The sequence below is a fragment of the Carya illinoinensis genome, chromosome 9 (genome assembly GCF_018687715.1).
Source record: "Carya illinoinensis cultivar Pawnee chromosome 9, C.illinoinensisPawnee_v1, whole genome shotgun sequence".
Lineage (NCBI taxonomy): Eukaryota > Viridiplantae > Streptophyta > Magnoliopsida > Fagales > Juglandaceae > Carya > Carya illinoinensis.
Window position 1 is genome coordinate 40,435,550 of NC_056760.1, and position 12,361 is coordinate 40,447,910.

Below are 12,361 nucleotides of genomic sequence, written 5' to 3' on the forward strand. Positions count from 1 at the left end.
CTATCTCCACCTAAAGGAAGTTGAATAGTGAATTTGAGAATCCTCAAGTGGTAGCTTGAGGCGAAGATGTAGGCAGTAGGGCTGAACCTCATTAACATACTGAGTTTGCTTCTTTCTTACCCTTACTCTTTATATTTATTGTTATTTCGTATTTTGTTTATATTTTATATTGTATATTTGATTTATAATTGTTATTCTTTTTAATACAACTCAATTCACCCCCCCTCTTGTGTTAGTCATCTGGGTAACACATTATTACTGAATTTAGTTGTAGTAGAATAATAGTTAATATTATAACTTAAATAAAACTATTATTTATGCAAATACAAATATTGAGACTTAGAGCACTCCCAATGGGTTTTACATGGGTTTTGTAAAACCCATTTTTATGTAAAATTTGAAGAAAAGTAATTCAAAACTACCTCCAATGGATTATGTATCTTTAAATTTATTTGACATTTTGCAACAGTGTTAAGCTAGATCTAGTGTGAATTGTATACAAATATAAAAATATTTTATTTATTTATTCTCTTTTCATGTACTAATTTGTCTCTCATAATAGTTTCTCTCTCCTTGTATTTTTTTTCCAACAAACTAATAAATAATATAACATGTAAATGATTTAAAAAAAAAATAGATAAGCTAATGTTTGGTATATTGTAAAAGTTAATATGTAAAATAGAAATATATGGTATATTTTAAAGAATAAGATACATAAATCATTGGGAGTGCTCTTAGGACAAAGCCTACAATGGAATAAAACTAACTTAAAACAAGTCCAATAAAAATAAAACTCACTTGAGTCTGATTCCAACATAAAATAACTTATTAATTTTGAATAAACTTAAGCTCATCAAAGAAATCAAGCCCACGTAAACCATTAGTCCTAAAACAATTCAGCCATGTCTTAAACACTAAGGGGTATATATATATATATGTAATAATAACAAAATAATCTTTTATTAAATTTTACAAGCGAGGTACATGTCAAATGGTCAAAAATCTTAAAGGGCCTTTTAGTAAAACATGATTCTTCATTAAATTTTACAAGGGAGTTACATGTCAAATGGTTAGAGGTCTTATAGGCCTTTTAATAAAGCATGACATTCATTAAATTCTATAAGGGAGCTACATGTCAAATGGTTAAAAGTCTCAAGGGTCTTTTGGTAAAATAAGATTTAACGGACTTAACATAAAAGTAAAAAATGTTGACGAAAAAATAAGAAAAATTACTATTTATAGTTAGATAGTGATTTATTATAATAGAATAGATATATATTTGTTATTTAAGTTGCGTACTACACTACAACAAATTCTGCTTTTTGCCACAATTTTTTTTCCTACAGAAGAAAAATTGCATCTAATACGTATGTTTTCTCACAAAATTCACTCCTCCATAAATATCAATTGCATTTTGTCAATAAAAATCGGTATTTTCGGCAACAAATATTCACCGAAGAATTTTTTGTCACAATAAGTCAAAATCTTCACATTTTGGCTTTGTTCTAACGACATCTAGTCGTCACGGAATGTGGTTCCCATTAATAAATGACTTAATCCTTTTGTGACAAGTAAAAGTCGTCATTATAGTCGACTTATATAAATAGCCCCTACTTAGCGCCCGCGGGTCCTTTTCCCTCCCTTCTCTTCAGTCACGGGATCCTCTTCTATCTGGAAATTTTTCAACTCCATATTTTGGGCGAAACCCACGCCCTAGCTCCGAATCTGCCTACTTCTCATCCCTAGATTGTAAATGCAATAATCTGCCATAGTAGTTTAGGTGATGAACCAACAACCACTGAATCTCGGTCGATGGTGACGGCACAATCCAGCTTTCTGATTGATTTTGCTACCCTCGATTCATAGTAGTATCGGTAGATTTTAAGGGTTTTAGCTGCCTCTGCTAGAAACCATCCCCTTCCCTTCACTGATCCTTCCAAAAATCTCCCGCATGTTTCGGGACCATTTATTGTGACCAATCAACAAATTGTCCATGGAAGCTATGGTCAGGTAAAGAAGCTTTCATTTCTTGGTTTTTTTCCTGCCCCTGATATGCTATAAGTCTCTGTTTGTTCAGCTTTAATTTGTACACATATTAGCTTTTGGCTGGGCCATATTTCTTTCTAGCTTTAAATCACACGATCGTATATCATGGCATTTTATATACTTGAAAAATCCGAAATAGGCAATAGTCTGGGACACGGTAGATGTGAGAAGCTTTTATAAATGTGTTTTTGTGAGTTGTTGTCGTTGTAACTCTGATTATTGCTTGAAATGCTGAGTGAATATCCGGTTTTGAGCTATTATTCAGCGTTCTAAAAACAAGTCTCTGTTTTTCTCTCCTTCTTCACCGGCATGTCTATTTTCATTTCTTCAATTTTTTGTCTTGGCTTTAGAATTTTGGTTCCTGCAATTTACAGGGTGGATATCTTGATCAAACCTAAACCCTCTGTATATATTGTCAAAAATGATGCCTTGACTTCTTTCCGATCGAATCTTTAATCTTAGTGGTCTGTTATGGGGGTTCATCCATTTTGTTTCCTAAGTTACAGTTTGCCTTTGGGAGATTAAAACTGGACTATATATATTGCATGTACCTTTATTATTTCGCTAACAGTTCTCAACAATTCTAGTTTTGGATATATATATTTAACTAACATGTCAGTTATAACGACATATGGTACTATTTTATTGTTCTATGTACCTCATGAAGTTTCCCATTTGATTGGTTGCAGAGTAGCATGCAAGGGTTCGGCATCGATATCCCCGGTTCCAATTCATTATACCCTTTGTGCTTGCTTGGGCTCTTGCCTCCATCATCGACATCTGTGTGGTTACATTCTTTCAGAACATCCTAGTTTTACATGTTAGACCAAATAATATGTTGCACCTTGGTTATAATTATCTTCAGCTGCTTCATTGATGTTTAATAATTGTAGTGGCTTTTCTGTTAGCATTTACATAATGAACTTAGTACTTCTATAAATATATTGCTACTGTGATTGATAGGATGGTAGCCGGGTTTATGTAAATACTCTTTTATAGCCGAAAGTAATTTCATTGAGCGTACAAAATTTATTTATCCGTGTCATTTTCACAATTTGGTTAACCTATAGTTCGTATTAAGCTACTCCTTCAATTAAACTTCGATAGTTATGTGCATTTGAATGAACTGTCACCATTTACTCTGCCTTTCTTCTGTTAATATGTATGAAGTCGTGGTTTTGGTTGCCAATTGGCAATTTAGGCACTCTCATTTGTGAATTTAGCCTTTTGGATCGTCCCATATAATTTAGTTTGACAGCAACCTCTGGTATATCCCTCATTTTGTGGATTTGACTCTCCTTCACATATAGCTATAAAACACCATCTGCACACATTTCTCAAAGCATTACATGTTGGATATGTTATGGTAACTTATGGGGCAATGACTTCTAAACCTCCAACTTACTTCAGACTTGGCCAATGATGGAGTGTTGAATGTGTAATGTTAATTCAACTTCCATGAAATGGTTTAATCTCTTGATTATTTTAATGAAGAGATAAAATAATGACTTCCAAGTTTATACTTTTTTTTTTTTCCCTAATGCATTTGTGGAGCCTAACCTGTTCTTCAAGTTTATATGCACATCTGCATACACACTAAAGGCTAGCCCTTTTTGCCTATTTTAAGTGCATGATATTTAATATCGTAGACCTACCATGACAAGTTATTTTTCCCCTGTTGGCTGTTTTATTTTTCCTGAATTCTTTAGCCTTCTAATCTTTCAAAATTTGTGTTCCATCCCACTCAAACAGCCAGTTAGAGGAAATGTTGGATTCATTTAGAGCAACAATGTCAATCATTGTATAGAAACTTCAGAATTGATTGGCTAGTTTAACTTCTAATTTATTTAACTAATTTATTAAGTAATATGGTCAGTCTATTTGTAACATATTAAACAAATAAGTTACAAATAGGCATGCAACTTGGACACTCTTTTTTATTATTATTTAGACTTTAAGAGAGGTAGTCCAATCTTGACAAATCTATCTAGATGTCCATGTTCTACACCTAGATTTGTTAACATTCCACTTGCTAATGGAATCTGTTTATCATCATCTACCAAATTAGAAACTACTCATCACTTCTCAATAATTAGAAGTCTTCCCCTATTTGCATACCATGCTATTTAGTTGAAGGCTAATATGTAATTGCTTACCATCCTTATAATGCTAATAGTCCGCTTATCTTCTAAACACCTCTATTTAGTTTTTCTTTTCATAAAACATTAGCATGCTAATTTCAAAGGAGAGCCATCATTGAGATGACTGACTGAATGAAGTTGGAAGTTTTATTCTCTCCCTTTGATGCAGTATTTGCCTCTATAGAAAGTGCACCTCAAAGTTATGATTAATAGTATGCAATTAAGATAAGCATTTAAATCACGAGCTACTGTGCACATATAGACTGGATCTTTATATATCCACAATATTAGCCTAATTAAATAAAATGATTACCTAGTTGAGTATGGTATGTTGGACCTTGACATGAAGTAACACTCCATGTGAAGGCTATATCAGAAACATAGCCTTCCCAATCTTGTTTTTTACCGCAAAGTACAAAGCTTGGACTGCTTTGGACAATTCCAGAATAGCCATTTTGCCAATACTATTCCTTTGGCAAAATGGGTATAGCTGCTACTCTGCCTGTATACGATTTCACATATGTTTAGTACCATCATGAACTGCTTCCCCATTTGGTTTATGGACTGATTTAGCTTTCAACAATATGACGATGAACTGCGATAAGGCAGACTGGATGAGCCAACGTTCCTGCTATAAAGTTTTTCCCAGAAAACTTAATTGCCAATACAAACCTATTACATAGATTTGTAGTTGTGCCAAAAGATGCAAAAATGTCAGTCTGAACTTCTCGAAACGCATAGTAATTGAGTTATATTGGCAAATCAAAGTTGCCAATATATCTATATTTTGTCAACATAAGTTCTTGATAAAATATAGTTGCTACAATATATATGTGTAGTCTTTAATCAATAGCCAAGTTATCAATTGAGGACATAGCATATTAGTGGCCAACTTGCTTTCTGGGAATTGAGTTAAATGCTTGAGGTTGGGAGGTTATGTTTGCCTTATTTGTGACAATATCAATGACTTATGGCAACGGCGCAGTTTGCCAAGATATCTAGTTATTTTCGTCAAAAGTTCATATTGCCAAAAGTAGTGGTTAAATTGGCAATTTATTATCTGCAAACCTGTGGCGATACTTTTCTGTGGCTTTATGGTCATTTGTAGCAAAAGTTACAATAATTGCCGCCATAAGTTTTCGCGAAAATAAGCAGAATTTGTTGTGGTGCCAGTTCCATTCTTGTCATTTTGGTATTAACACATTGAGCAAAATTAGACGAAGAGAGGGGTGTGGGGAGGGGAAGCGAAATCTACATCAAGTGATGACACGTCGCAGCACAAACATAGACGTAAACAACGATGGAGCCAAACAAACATTGCTGGTTGTTTGTGGTGTCGTACGTCGCCTTCCATTCCAAGACGCCGACGTCTTGATCACAATCAAAAGCAATTATGTCCTATAATTCTTTTTTTCTCGAGATGAAACCATAAGAAATGAGAAAAGAACTAAATTTATCAAACTATGCACGAGAAGCCCATTTTAAACCATATAACACTTTATTTAATTTGCAAACATAGGGGGGTAGAGAGGAGTCAATAAAACTTAGAGGTTGTTCCATGAACACCTATTCTTGGAGATCACCATCAAGAAATGCATTCTTGAAGTCAAGTTATTGGGTGTCTTAATGATGGTGATGGGCAAGACTGAGAACGATCCAAATGGTACTAGCCTTGATGACTGGAGAGAATGTCTCATTATAGTTGACACCATCAATTTGATAAAATCTTTTGGCAACTAGGCGAGCCTTTAGACAATCAAGAGTCCCAACAGCATTGAGTTTGGTCTTGAAAATTCATTTGCATCCAATAACATCCATATGTGGGCTTCGTGGGACAAGGGTCTAGGTATTGTTATCATGTAAAGTTTGGAGTTTGTCGTGCATGGCTTGAGTCCAACCTACATGGTTAAGAGCAATTCAAATCGTCTTGGGCTCCTTGGGGAGGTTGGTGAGAGTATGAAGATGTGCATACTTCTTGTTAGGTTTGTGGACTCCAACTTGAGATTGAGTAACCATGGGACGTAGAGGTGAGCTTGGTGGAGAGAGTCCTTTTGAGGGTGACGTAACTATGGAGGATGAGGAAGATGCCAGAGGTTATGGATGATCATCATTAGAGCTTAGGAGCGGTACCATCTGCTTTTGAGGTGAAACCAGCATCCAATAGGCAACTGCCACATCAGTAATGTAGTAAAACATTCTATTAGGACCACTCCATCAGATTTTTTTCGCAAAATTCCCTAATCTTATTTTCACTCCAACATTTCGTTACTAGCTTTTACACAACCCTTATCTATTTTGCTTTTCTTCTTCCTCTTCTTCTTCTTCTTCATGTTGTTCCAGGTTTCTATCTACATCACAGCAAGACTCTACATCTTCGACTCCATTGTTGATGCCATAAGGGGACCTTTCTAAAACTTGTCCTAAAGTGTTGTTCAGAAATGCAACCATGGCTTTGTTTTCTTAAGCCACTCTCTGCCATGCTTGGTTCTCTGCCTCCAATCTTCTCAAGAAAACTTTGAGCTCCATTGTTTTGTTAATTGCTTTTGCAATTTCCTCACCCTTTTATCTCAGCAAAACAAATGTTTTTTATTCAGCTTTCTTCTACAGTCCTGCAAGCTATAAAGCCAAGGTCACTTTCCTCCACACCAAAACAAGCAGAATTAAAAACCAAAAACAAGAAAACATACCGCCGAGGCTAGCTAGCATTGATGGGATATGTGAATCCGACGTCAATGACTGTAGGACGTGGCGTCGACACCAACAAAGTTCACGGCATTGAGGGGGGAGGGGGGTTTTTAAAGGCATAGATGGTGAAGCTTTTGGGATCTTTGATGAAGTTCACAGCACCGGCGTCGATGCGTTCACAACATTGAGTGGCAACAAATTTGATAAGAGAGAGACGAGCAAGAGGGATGGGGATTTGATGAGAGAGAGAGAGAGAGAGAGAGAGAGAGAGAGAGAGAGAGAGAGAGAGAGAGAGAGAGAGAGAGAGAGAGAGAGAGAGAGAGAGAGAGAGGGAGGGATTGGGTTTTGAAGGGTGAGGGTTTCTACTTCGGTGTTGTGCGTCCCATTCCTGTAGTAATGGATGAGTTACGTGGCCTTATTCTCTATTATTTTATAAAATTCTATATATGTATATATTTGTTATTCAAGTTGCGTACCAATTCTATTCTTGTCATTTTGGTATTAACATATTGAACAAAATTAGACAGAGAGAAAGGTGGGGCAAGGGGAAGGGAAATCTACATCGAGTGACTTCTGCTTATTTAAGTTGTGAATATAAGCACATTGCCGAACCACGTAAATTTGTATCATATGATTAATTGTTTGTTTATTTTTTCTTTACTTTTACTTTTACTTTGTTGTCGTCATTTTACGCAACAGATTTTAAAAAAGAGAAAAAAAAATTAAATAAAATTATTATAAAATTAAAATCTTGTTATAATATAATTTTTTAATATAATTTTTATTTTGAAATTTATAAAAGTTGAATTTTGTTTTTGTATTTTGTTTGGGAGTTTGGGAATTAGATAATAATTAGATAAAAACATTAAAAATTAAAAATTAAAAAATATTTAAATTTGTGATGTTTGCATCTTGAGATGAGATCAAATGAGATGGGAATATATTGATATCCAAACCAGGCCTTAAATAGAGCAAATGTCAAGCCAATTGTATCACATATAATCCTCAATGGACTTTTCATGTGATCACAAGAGTAAGGAATGTTTGGAAAATGAGACGAAATGATAATTTTGTGAATAGTAGTAAAATAATTTTTAATTTTTAATACCAAACATACTATTTTTGGTATTATAAATTTAAAAAGAGGAAAAAAAGTTGAATAAAAAAATTATAAATTTAAAATATTGTTAAAATATACTTTTTTTAATATTATTTTAGTTTTATAATTTGAAAATATTGAATTATTTTTTTATTTTTTGTTTAAAATTTAAAAAATTATAATGATTAGTTTAAAAGTGTTTGTGTTTAAATAACCTTTACAAATGAAATAAAATGAGATGGCATGAAATAAAATTAAATGAGATGAAAATAATTTCGAAACATGCCCAAAGTAGATTGTATAAAATAAGAGTTTTGTTAAATACAAACAAGTTTGTATACTAATTTGCACATCGATGATCTTTTTTATTTAAAAATATATATATATATATATATATTTTAAAATAAGAAAATTTTTTATCTCATAAAAATTATTTTTATCTTTAATTTATATCATTTCGTTAAATATATACCATTCATATTAATATTAATATGTGAATCGATAGACCAATATTATTTGTAAAAAGATTTTTCTATAAAGATATTCCTGCTAAACCTACGATCCGTCACCTCGCTTTTCTTGGGGCCGGTGAGATCATCAATGACCTCTTGGTGCCGGTGAGATCATCAATGACCTATGTATATGAAAGGTTGACTGGTGCGTGTTAGCATGATATGGTTTAGTCCAATATAATTGCCAAAAGGCAAATCGGATTCGATTATATTCCTTGTGACGGGAACGGTGAACTATTACCTCAATTTTTTTTAGAATTTGTTTTGAGAGGAGATCATCATCAATGACCTACAGTTTCAAAGTTCTACCGATCATTCAACGATTAATAATTTGTCAAGCACCTGTACCGGTTTGGAATTTATGATACAGAGAAATAAAAAATAAGACTAAAAAACAAAAAAAAAACACCATGCATGTGATAATATAAGAAAATTGACCAGATCAAAAGGAAAGAAATTAAGCTCCATGTGATCTGAAAACAAATAATATCTCAACAACATATCTTAAATCGTTGCTCTATAAGAAGGGCATCGATCTGCCCACCAAAAGGTAGAGCCAAGCATTTGAATTGCATGCAGTAATACAACCTTTGTTATTTATAAAAAAAACCACGTACGTAGGAGCGAGTTATACTACAAATAAGATAATGGCAGAAGATCATGAGGTGGTGGTATTCGGTGTTTGGGGAAGTGCGTATAGTCGCAGAGTAGAGACTGCTCTTAAACTGAAAGGAGTGCCTTACAAATACATTGAAGAAGATTTAAGCAAGAAGAGTCCTTCGCTTCTCAAATACAACCCCATCCACAAGAAGATTCCCGTCCTCGTACACAATGGAAAGCATATCGTGGAGTCCCTTGTTATTCTTGAATACATTGAGGAAACTTGGCAGGAGGGCTATCCCTTAATCATGCCCAAAGATCCTTATCAGAGAGCTCTTGCACGTTTCTGGGCCAAGTTCATTGACGACAAGGTACGTAATAATATTACACTAGTTAGCTTCATTAAATTATGATCATGGCACAAATATTCATGAATTTTCATGGCAGTTTGAGTCCGTCGTCCCAGCTCAACTTGTCATCTTCATCTTATAAAAACAAGTCATACAACTAATTGAAGATCATAACAAAGTTATATAACTTGCGTTTTTTGTTTTTTGTTTTCAGTGCTTTCCTGCGATACGGAAAGCTTGCTGGGGCGAAGAGGCGCAAGAGCGTGAGAAGGCTGGGGAAGAAGCAGCAGAACTGCTAAAATTATTGGAGAAGGAGCTCCAGGAGAAAAGATTCTTTGGAGGAGAGAATATAGGAATGGTAGACATTGCTGCAAACGTCATAGGCTTCTCGCTTGGAGCTTATGAAGAAGCTTCTGGGGTAAAGTTAATGACAAGAGAGAAATTTCCTAAACTCTGCAACTGGAGGGATGAGTTTATGAGCAACAGTGCTGCTATCAAGGAAAATATTGGACCTTCCAGGGAGGAACTCATTTCTTTTCTACGAAATTACTTTCTTAAGAAATAAATATGTACGGCTTCCAGGCCAATAAATGGACGAATAGTAGAGATCACGTACGTATAGTTCATAATAATTAAAGGCATTGCTAGACGCAGTCGGTAAATACAGTCGATTATACGGAATAAATTAAAAAAAATATCATGGTTATACAGAATGAATAAAAAAAAGTTATAAAAATAATTTTTTTTTTTATATAAGTCTTATATTAATTCATTTTTTTCAAAACGACTGTACGCTGACTGCATTTACCGACTGCACAAATCATTTCTCAATAATTAATAATCCTGCACCAATGTAATAAAATAGGTTTGATTTCTCTTATGATCAAGTTTGTAATTTCATTAATATTTTAATTTGTCTATCATAAGTACTGTTGGTTCTTGTTTAATTAACTTGGAATCGTTCGTATAAATTATAAGTTAAATGTCTCTTTGTTTCTTGTATTTTGCTTTCCTTCAACTGAAAATGCACATCTATCATTTTCTCATCTACCTTTATGTTTATTATTATTTTATTTTGTTTAGGCGAAAAAAAAAAAAAGAAATAATCTCTTGAACATTTTGTCTATAGAGTGAAAGTTCTCTCCTCCTCTGAGAGTAGGATTTGAAATCTCTACTTTAAGCAGAATGTTGTCTTTCAGATGATTTGTCTATAAAGAATTTTAGGAGTTAAGACTATACCAATCACAAATAAATTAATTCGTGTACTGGTGAAGTTCCAACCGAGAGCAATTAGCTTGTAGTCTAAAATTTTTCCTGTATGTATCAACTCACAGCTGTAACTTTCATTTATAAATGAATGATGTCTATTTCTCATTAAAAATAAATAAAGATAAAAATTGCCTTTTGTTATAAAACTTAATAAAAAGGAGAAAGAGTGTCAAGAGATTGAGAGAGAGCAAGAGAGGAGATTCTTATTGATCTGTATATCAATTCTTATCAATTTCTTAAAGAATTCAACGATATATATAGGCGTACAAAGGGGACTATGCTAGCTCATTATGCTAGCACTATGCACTATGCATTTGACGACTAGATAAATGTAGTCATACAATTCAAGATAGTTTATAACATTTCCCCTTTGGATGACCATATTTAAAGAATATGCCTCGTTAAAACCTTGCCAAGGAAAAACCCTGTGGGGAAAAAAAAAACCAATGGCGAAGGAAAAAGAGTACAGTATTCATATGTATCGCCGAGTGCTTTAGGATTGCCTCATTAAAACCTTGCAAAGGAAAACCCAGTGGGATAAAACCTTAGCGAAGGAAAAAGAGTACAATCAGCACAAGTCTTCAAGACATTACTTCCCCTGAAAAGTGTATGATAACAGGTCTTCAAACCTCCGCATTCCAATGTTCTGCATAATCTTCTTAAATGTTGCAGTTGGTAATGCTTTAGTGAATAAATCTGCCAGATTTTTACTTGACCGTACCTTCTTGATATCAATTTCAACTTTCTTCTCATGAATTGCAATGATCTTCTTGTGTGTATCTGAAAGATAACTCGCATTTGTACATCCAACTAACTGTGGACTTTATCCATGTTGATAAAATAATCACAACTGGATCTTTCTGCTGATCACTACTCTTTTGGAGTTGTACTCTTCTGGAGTTCTTGTAAATAACACAGTTAGTGGAGAATTCATCAACATTAAACTGCTAACCTCATTTTTAATAAAAACGGTGGTCAGCCTTTTAAGATCAGACAAGCACCGCAGATTTTCAACTCCTCTGTAGGTGTCAGGCGTGCTGTCAGGTGCTGCAGCTGTCAGGCGTGCTGTTAGGTGCTGCAGCTGTCAGGCGCCTCAGCTGTCAGGCGCCGAAGAGCTATGAAGCTATATTCCATCTCTTTTCTCTTGCTTCACGAGAGATGCTGTATCATAATTTTCTCTATAAAAGAGATATTCAGCTCATCTTCATTCGCATCTCATCTTCTTCACTTTTCTGTAATCATACTGCATTTTTACTCTGTAATCTCTTTTTGCATTCTTATCCTGCAATCTCTCTCTACATTTTTACTCTGCAATGGCTCAGCGATCTTCTCATGGCCAATATATGAGGTACTCTGCACCTCGTTCATCAGCTGTTCCTGCTTCTACCACAGGTGCTATCATGCAATGTAATGATCTGACTCATAGGTCAGATAATGAAGCTATCTATGAGCTTGTGAGTCTCGATACCCGATACTCATCATCCATTGTCGCATTTTCTCAGCGACTGCAATCCAGAACTTGTGGAGTTGACAATCTCTATGAGAATATTGCTATACTTCAGCGACTTCTTCTGGAGTCCAACATGAAGATAGAATCAATAAAAAAAGAGAATAGGAATTTAAAATCTTTATTTAAATCTTCTTTTCGATTGCCCACCG

The 12,361-nt window shown here is 34.3% G+C and overlaps 1 protein-coding gene across 1 annotated transcript; it reads left to right on the forward strand.

The window, feature by feature from the left end:
* Positions 1-9,016: 9,016 nt before the first annotated feature.
* Positions 9,017-10,384, forward strand: LOC122277327 (glutathione S-transferase U8-like). Its single transcript, XM_043087285.1, has 2 exons — positions 9,017-9,454; positions 9,648-10,384. Exons 1-2 carry the CDS (start codon positions 9,131-9,133, stop codon positions 9,996-9,998), a joined length of 675 nt encoding a protein of 224 aa, XP_042943219.1. The 5' UTR covers positions 9,017-9,130; the 3' UTR covers positions 9,999-10,384.
* Positions 10,385-12,361: the final 1,977 nt, after the last annotated feature.